Source organism: Aegilops tauschii, chromosome 1 (genome assembly GCF_002575655.3).
Source record: "Aegilops tauschii subsp. strangulata cultivar AL8/78 chromosome 1, Aet v6.0, whole genome shotgun sequence".
NCBI lineage: Eukaryota > Viridiplantae > Streptophyta > Magnoliopsida > Poales > Poaceae > Aegilops > Aegilops tauschii.
In genome coordinates, this window is record NC_053035.3 from 422,691,198 (window position 1) to 422,700,496 (window position 9,299).

The 9,299-nt window shown below is 53.4% G+C and overlaps 1 protein-coding gene across 1 annotated transcript; it reads right to left on the bottom strand.

The window, feature by feature from the left end:
• Positions 1-980: 980 nt before the first annotated feature.
• On the bottom strand, positions 981-1,985 carry LOC109775933 (ethylene-responsive transcription factor FZP-like). The gene has a single exon (XM_020334632.4). It carries the CDS (start codon positions 1,703-1,705, stop codon positions 1,151-1,153), a length of 555 nt encoding a protein of 184 aa, XP_020190221.1. The 5' UTR covers positions 1,706-1,985; the 3' UTR covers positions 981-1,150.
• Positions 1,986-9,299: the final 7,314 nt, after the last annotated feature.

Below are 9,299 nucleotides of genomic sequence, written 5' to 3' on the forward strand. Positions count from 1 at the left end.
TGTTGCTTGCGTGACTTTTTTTTGAGGGTATGCCAATGACGTACCTTAGCTTTATAGAAGAGAGAATAATAGCTTTATAGAAGAGAGAATAATATGTACAAGAGCTTGCGTGACTTTCAAGTCCCTCCGTTCCACAATACATGCCTTTCATTTGTCAAAATATAGATGTATCTAGACATGTTTTAGTATATATAGGTATATCCATTTTTGAACAAATGAAAGTCAAGTATTTTGGAACGGAGGGAGTACTAACTTGTATCCTTCTGCACTAGGAAGCTTTATTCTTTGGAGTAAGTTCTGACATAGCGCATTGAAATTGAAGAGTAATTGGAATGGGTCTATCTAGGACACATCTAAGCTGATGTCTACTCTATTTTGTGGTCTATTTTTTTTCTAGTTTTTTTGTTTCTTGTTGTTGCATTATATATTTGTGGGATCTTAGATGTGACATCCTTAAAAAAACATCTAGATGTGAATTAGACAAACTGAATTGGAATTGTACTGGTCATAGTTTCTACAACTGCTAGACAACCGAATAACAATAATAACAGTAATCTCAAAACATAAAATAACAATAATCACAACATCACTTCTCACATATCATTACAGACAATTCAGCACAAGGATCATTAACTTGAAATAGTTGGACGTTTCGCTTATAAATTTATACTTCGCGTGCTCCATTGGGGCTTACTGCGACAGGAACAATTTATAAACACAATGACGCTGCGGTTAACAACCTCTGTGGAGCCAAAACTGACGCATTCGTGCACCACACCGCACGTACGCTTGGGCTCACGGACGAGCACCTGGGCCACATGCGACTCAGGGAACCATGTCCATTCCATGGGATATCGCACGAACACTAACTCAGCTTAGAAGCGGCAAAGAAAACCAGTCTCGGGTTAAAGTGTCTTGCAAAGAGACACCACCAAGGAGGCCAGAACTGCAAGAGATCAGCAAAAACGAACACCAACCAAGGCGACACAAGGTGAAATTTTGCTAAAATGGGCAGCAGTTTATGTACACAGCACACGGACGAGTCTTCTCCACCACCCCGCTAAATTACCTCTACTCGCTACGTACGTAGTACCTACCATGATCCTACACTTGGAAGTTGGAGCTCTACACCCCTGCGCGGCGGAAGAGATCACGACCCAAACATGAGCGACGGCGGCTCGTTGAGGTCGAACTGGGGGCAGCTGCTGGGCCCCGTCCGGAGCTCCAGCACCGTGGACGGCGGCGACGGGGCGGCGTCCCTCGCGTCACCCGCCGGCAGCGGCTGCGCGAGGAACTCCTGCAGCCTGGACGGGAAGTAGACGAAGTGCCAGGGGGACGGGTGGGCGACGTCGAGGCGCCCGCCGAAGGGCCGCGCCGGCGGCCGGGGAGCCAGGAGGCACGCCTGCTGCTGCTGGTGCGGGGCGAGGTGGCCGCCGGCGAAGTTGGTCCTGGCCTTGGGCCCGCGCAGCGCGACGGCGGCGCGGTCGTAGGCGAGCGCGGCGTCGACGGCGGTGTCGTAGGTGCCGAGCCACACCCGCGTCTTCTTCCACGGGTCCCGGATCTCCGCCGCGTACCGGCCCCACGGCCGCTTCCGCACCCCGCGGTAGTGCCCCTGCGCCGCCGCGTCCGCCCTCCCTCCCGCCCCGGCGCCGCCGCCTCCGACGCCGCTGCTCCGGTGCCCCCTCGTCTCCGGCAGCATTTGCATGACGCCTCTCCCTCCTACGCTCACTTCACAGTATGGTTGGCGTCTTGGCGAGTGCGGTGGAGTTTCTTTGAAGAACCCTGGCTGGCGAGTGGTAGCTCTCTTATACGGAGCGGCAGGGCAGGAGGCCGGGATGGGCACGCTTGAGCTTGAGCGTGGTCCTTCTCACTGGCTCTCCTTTCTCCCACAGGGACGGACGGACCCTCGCTGCCTACTCTATGCTATGGCATGGCTATGGCGCGCCTCGTGAAGTGGGGAGGCACAGTGGCACTAGCGGCGTAGGCCTCTGGGGCACCGCGGGTAGAGTAGGGGTAGGCGTCGGGGGTTTGAGGGAGGGAGGCTGTCGCTGACCGGGCCTCGTGCGGCGCCTCCGCCCCAGCCGCCGCACGATTTGACGCTGCGCGGGGCCCTGCCGCCCCGCCCTGCACTGCACTGCCAGCCTCCTGCCGCCGTGACGCAAGCCCTACACCATCCATCATGCGTCCAACCCCGTCCCGTCCCGTCCTCCCCGTCCCGCCGTACCGCGCGCGCGGCCGTAGCCGGCCTACGCTACCCACTGACCCTGCGCTGCCGTGCGCGGCCGGGCAAAGCGGCCTGAGCCTGGCCTGCACGTTACGTTGTGTCACGTACTACGTCGCATTGTACGGCCGGTGCAGCCCTTCGCCGGCCAGGTGGTGATGGTACGTATGTGCCGCGGGGCCTTTTGACCCGTGTGGCCCCGGGATGCGTGTGTGGCAGGCCAGACCCAGACCAGGTGGCCGGCCGAGCGAGCGAGAGCGACGCACCACGCACGCACGGCGACGTGCCGGGGCACGGTTCGGTGGTTCACGTGGTGTCGTGGGTCGGGGGGCAGCACGGCTGCGGGGTGGGGGTCGGAGGCCCCGCGCGTGCGGCGCCGCACAGACGGCGGCGGGGCCCGGCCCGCCGCGCCGGGCCGTAAAAGGTTTTGGGCTGGAGCCGCGCGGGGCGCTGGCGTGGGCGGGCGTCGCTTCCTGATTCGTTTCTCGTGCGAGCGCAGCGCAGGCCCGGGTGGGGCATTCATTTTGGCAAGTCGTTTTCGGGAACTGGCATGGCGACCTGCAGCGGCCGCGGCAGCAGGAGCGGGGGAGGCACCGCATCGGGAACGCGCGAGCCGAGCCGAGGGCCATGCTTCCTGCCTGCCTGCCTGCCTGCCTGCCTTGCCTTCTGAAGGCTGCCGCTGCTGCAGTAGCGTGGCGACGCGTTGGGAAGAGGAGCACATTCATCACGTTACGCGTTCAGTGCACTGTTGACGCACGTACGCTTGCACCGGAGGCACCAGATGGGGAGGGGGGGTGCTTCCCTTTCCCTGCCGATACAAAACTCTCCGGAGGGTTAAATTTTCACTGCTGACACCGACCCTCGATGTAGTGTTAGCTCGCCGGAGCAGCTCCTGCGTCCGTCCGTGTAGGCGCACTGGTGGTGGTGGCACGCACGCTCCTGTTGTGTTGGTGAAAGACGCGGCGGCCTTGAATCGCTGATTCGATGAGTCCTCTCCCGCGGGGCTCTCTTCTACGTACCACTCGCACCGCGAATAATCAAATCTGATTCCGCGTCACCTCGGATGCTACAAGTATGCCACTACGAGGCGCACTGTTTGACCCTGCACAGTCCTGTCAACGGCTTGTCCCGTTCGTTCGTTCGTTCAATCCTGGATTCGTCCAACGAAAGTCCATGGATTCGACAGTGTACGTGGCGTCGTTAACCAACGCACTGCTGCCAAACTACCAGTACGTTGAAACCATGAACCGCGTTTGCCGAATGGTTCGGTGGGCACGCACGCACGCGCGCGCTAGCTCGATCACGAGACTCAAATAAGCTGCCAGGGCCTGGCATCATCGTCGCGGACACGCAACCGCGTTACGGCAGGATGGCCTTAACTCTGAAGGCCCTGCGCTGCCAAAGACGGACGGACGGGCGGACGCCGTGACCGGTCTTGTCCGGTGACGCCCACCACACGTACGCGCGTGGTACGCTCCCCTGCCCGCCGTGGCCGTGCACGTACGCCTGCGCCGCGCGGCGCGATCCCGTCCACAATAATTCGGCCATGCCGTATGGGGCTCCGCTGCCGGCCGGCCGTCCGACGCTGACACCCTCCCTCGCCGCTGGCCCCGGCTCGATCGGTCGTCCGGCGCTGCCTCGCCCGTTCACGTGAGCCTGCCTGCCTGATGTCATTTACCGCATTGCCTGCCGGATGACTTGTTGCTTCCGCTGGGCCGCTCTGCCCCGTTCGGCGCCGATCGGCGCCTAGCCTGCCGCAGGCGCCGTGCAAACTTCCGTGCCAGCCGTCGACGGGCGTCGGGCGGCGGCAAATTTGACAATTTTGACCTCGGGACGAAATCAATTCACAGAATGAACTGCCCGTGAAACTATTTCACTCCCTTGACTTTTTTTTGCAGCGCCCGCCACGCTGGCGCCACATCCAACGATGCAGCGCCTAGCTCGGGGGCGTTGCACTCCAGTCCACCGTGGCAGCCCTGGGCCCCGGACCCAGCAGTGCAACGCCTACGAGGTAGGCGCCACACATGTAATGTGCAGCGCCTAGCCCTTAGGCGCTGCACCGTGACTTAGATGCCAGCCGCCCGCTCCCCCTCCCCCCACCCCACCCATTCGTTCCAGGAGGAGTTACAGAACAGGCGCGCCAGCGGCTTCCTCCTCTCCCCCTCTCAATCCCCTCTCCCAAATCCTTCAGATCCGACGATTTGGTTCGTGCATTTCTTCACCAATCCATCCTAGAAGGTACTCTCCTCCGATCCCCTTCTTTCTATCCATACAAAATATGGTATTTTGAAGATTTGGGGGATCCTTTGATTTGATTAGATTTGAATCTTGCATGTATTAGAATTTTGCATGTATTACAACCCTTGTTTGTTTGATTTGTGGAACCCTAGTTTATTTTATTTTATTGAAAAGATATGGTTGGATATATAGATTGACATGTTATTTCTATGGAAAATTTATTTGTATGAAGTAGGCCTAGTTTAGTTTATTTGTACTAAAATTATACTCGTATTGAGAAGAATGCTTTGGATACATATGTTTTGAATCTTGCATGTAGTAGGCCTACTTTAGTTTTTTTAATTGAAAAGATAATCGTGTTGACAAGAATGCTTTGTTGAAATTGTTAGGATGGTTTGGCTTCTCGATGATCATTGGGACAAACAACACCGGTCGTACGCTATGTCGGTGGAGCAGCGAGTAATACTGAAAGTGGCCGGTGTTATGAATTTCGTATTTTTTTTCAAACACAAATGCCCCATATGTGATGTTATGATTTGTTTGTTTGTAGGAGCTTGCACCTCTGAAGCTTCGGTCTCACGGGGTCACCCTTGGATGGATGCGCTATGATGAGCGGTACACACAGTATGTAAGGGAGGCAGGACTTCTCCCTTTCATTCAGTTGGTCCGCCGGTCGACGCCACCCAACAATGCTACAGCACTCACCGCGCTTATTGATCATTGGAGGCCGGAGACACACACTTTCCATCTTCGGACCGGGGAGATGACCGTGACGCTCCAGGATATTGCTATGATCACCGGTCTTCCTATCGATGGGAATCCTTTATGTATGAACACCGATTCTGATGGGTGGCGCGCGCAGATGCATGCCCTTATCGGTATGGTTCCTCCGGAGCCTCGGGAACCAGAAGCAGAAGATAAGAAGAAGGAAAGAGTCGCAGCCGGCGCTACTTTCACGTGGATATCATCGAACTTCAGTACTTGCCCTGAGGATGCTAATGAGGACATGGTGAAGAGATATGCTCGTGTCTACATGTGGTACGTGATATCCAGGACTATGTTTGCTGATGGCACAGGCAAGAATGCTCCATGGATGTGGCTGAAGGCGTTGACCGTCTTCGATAGCAAATGGAGTTGGGGTTCGGCGACACTGGCTTACTTGTATCGACATGTATGAAGTTGTTTCCTTTTCACTTCATTGATACATTATCAATGCGCTCTTGCGGCAAATTTGACCATGTTCTCTTTTATATGCAGTTGGACGAAGCCTGTTGTAGGCACACTGGAGGTATTGGTGGTTGTCTTCTCGCACTTTTCATATGGAGTTGGGAGCGTTTGTTGGTTGGACGACCGAAGACCGTGAAGTACGAGGATTGGGACGACAAAGACGACCCACTACGGCTCCCCACTTGGGCTTACAAGTGGGATGTGTTAAATGAGATGACGGATGATCCCTCGGTCATGTACAAGTTGTACAAGAGCGAGCTGGACGCGATCACGCCTGAGCAGGTGAACCGACATTGCATAAGTGATTATCATGCTTGTATCGTAACTCGATATCAATTTTGCATTCAATCCCATTTTGCAGGTGGAATGGGAGCCGTATGGAAAAGGAGAGAGTTTTGGTAACCCTATAGAGTTCAGGCTGAATCCGATGTGCACTAGGGATAGGGATCTCTGGCATATGCGGTGCCCACTGATATGCAACTGGGCGGTTGAGCTTCACCTGCCATATCGGGTGTTCCGCCAGTTTGGTTTGTTCCAGCCACACCCGCCGAAGTGGGAGGACACGGACAAGTTGCTACACGCGTAAGATATAATTAACCTTGAGCACTTAGCAGCTTCTCGACGGTTTCGATGATGCTAATATTCTGTTTCTAACTTGCAGGTTGGATAGAAAAAAGTAGCGGAAGATCAAGGATTGGGCCAACCATCACAGGAAGTATGTCGTGCAGTTCGCTCTTAGTGTGGAGCAAGCAAGGGCTGGAAAACGAGCCCAACTTCGTGAGCACTGCCCGATCGCGTTCAACAACTATCTCACATGGTTTCTTGCAAGTACCGCGTGGAGGTATGCAAGCCGGCGTATGCTGAGGAGATTCTGGAAGAACCCACCGTTTTTGATGAGGTAGCCCAGCACCAGTACAACGCATTAGTCAGGAAAGGCAACTCAGTGATCCCTTCAGCTCCAATGATGAACTTTGTGGTTAGCCCTTTTTGCTTTTCCATTCGCACTATTCACATCTTCGCTTGCCTAACACTTTGATACCGTTTCTGTTCATAGCATGCCCAGATCAAAAAAGCAGCTGATGAGACCGAGACTATTCTGGAAACAACCCCGGCTGGCAAAAGCGATGGGGAAGGTGCACTTCGAGCATTCATTAAGGTTCACATCTCCTTCAAACTAGCACTTAACATATGTTTCTATGTTCCATGTCTCATTCACTTGTACATGTTGCAGCGCTAGGGCCAAAAGTTAAGGCGGCTATCAAACCTTTTCGGTTGTCGTGACCCCGAGTATGTATCACCAGAACGGTCTAGGTCGGTGACACCATCAGATCCCGCTTTGGGGTAGGGCCATGATGAACCTTTCGAGGATGAGGATGTGGGTGTGGTCACCCAAGAGGTATGGCATGACGATATATATTCATTTGTTGATGCATTGCTAACTATATCCTCACACACGGTCTTTCCATATCTTCTGTTGATGCATAGGTTGCTGATGATATGACCGTGGGGACGTACCAGGCTCGGTCTGCATACGAGTTGAATCCTAGGAAGGGAATCAACAAGTACACACCTGAAGACTTCACCCGAAGAGGCGACCACCATGGCCCCATCCGTCCATGTCGCCTCTAAGACGCTTTGTCTTACGTCTACCCCATTTAACAACCTTCAACCCCGGATCCGGCCATAGTTGAACTCCATGATACTCCGGCCATTGTGATTGGTCAAAGTATGGGTGAAAGCGGGGACCCCATGTTTTCTTGACCGTCATGATTGAGAACTCCGACTCCCTCATGGTGCGTGGGTGATTGATGTCCACATTCCTAACGCGGCCGACGGTATACAAGTGTGAGCATGAGAGATGAAGCAACAATGGCCTCCCGCAAGTGCAATCACATTGTGTTAACGACACCTTGAAAGCCCGACCTCCATGTTGCCGGCCATCGTTTGTGGTTCCTCCTGGCTCTTTCACTTCGTACTTCCACTCTTCGTTGTCATATAATATAGCTTCTTCTGAGTCCGCCTTCCGTGATTGAAACACCAACCATTCATCAACTTTGGGTGGGAACTTGTACTTGTACTTCCGTGGGTTCTCACCCGCTATCTGTGCATCGGTTTCCATCGAGTACTTTACAAAGTACGCATTCATCTTGTCAAATGTGTATTGAACTATTGCCGTCACGGGTAATCCACGTGCACCTTTGAGCACCATATTGAAGCATTCGGCCATATTGCTTGTCATTTGACCGTATCTCCGGCCATCTTCATCAAAAGCACGTGCCCACTTGTTCCGGTATTGAATGTGCCTATTGAGAAAGTCTTGACCCCCGGGATCAAGTTTTTTGTGTGCGAGCAATTTGTTGTACAAAGTGGCGAAGCGCTTATCGGAGAAAGTGAGACAACAATCTTGAAGATCATCGGCCAACTCCTTAAGGCCACATGCCCTATAGAAGTTCGAACAGAAGTGCCTCATGCACCATCGATGGTGCAACGGAGCATGCCCGGGAATGTCAATCTCCACCGCGTTAAGAATTCCTGGATGCCGATCTGATATGACACAAATTTCCCTTTGAGCGGGTAACACCTTCGTCCTCAAAAGATGCAGAAACCACTCCCAGTTGTCATTGTTTTCCACCTCAACCAAAGCAAATGCCAATGGCAACACCCGGTTATTGGCATCACTTGCTATCGCAACCAACAGGGTGCCCTTGTATTGTCTGGTCAAAAACGTGCCATCAATTGCGATGACCGGCCTACAATGTTCGAAAGCACTCACACATTGCTCGAACGCCCAAAAAGCACGGCCAAATACTCTGACTTTCCTTCCTTCATGAATCGTTGTTTGGTGCCCATGAGGCTCGACCACATGAACCATGCCCGGGTTTGTCGCGGCCATGGCTAACAACAACCTAGGGATTCGGTTGTATGCTTCCTCCCATGTACCATACAACATCTTAAATGCGGCTTGCTTCGGGAATTCGGTTGTATGCTTCCTCCCATGTACCATACAACATCTTAAATGCGGCTTGCTTCGCCTTCCATGCCTTGCCGTATTTCACCTTGTAATGAAAGATGGCTTTCACAAGATCAATGACATGTTGGACGCTCATTGTTGGAAGTGTGGATATTGAGTTGGAGAGCCTGTAAGCGATGAACTCGGACGTGAGTTGTTTGTGGTCTTGGGACACAATCTTGCCATCCACCCTTTTGCCTTGGCACAAGTGAGTTGGCACACAACTCACTACATGCCAAGTTGGACCTCCTTTCCATGGTCTTGCACGCACAATCCACGGACATATTTCATCTTCACATGCACATGCAACCGTGTAGCGCACATTGACGTCCGAATTCACCACCTTGTGTGGACGATAATGTGTAACCGAGTAGTTGTCGAGCCACATCTTCAATTCCAACAAGGTGTCGAACTTAGAACCTTTAGCAATCCGGTTCTTGTCGTCTACCAAATCACGGTGAGAGCTTGGCCTAACCCCAAGAGGTACACATTGGCCACCATCTACCACATCTTTATCCGCGAGACTAACATCCTTGAACAATGTAGTCCGATGATCCCGACCAAATACCTTCTCGAAAGCTTCGGCCTCCTTCACCGTGAACC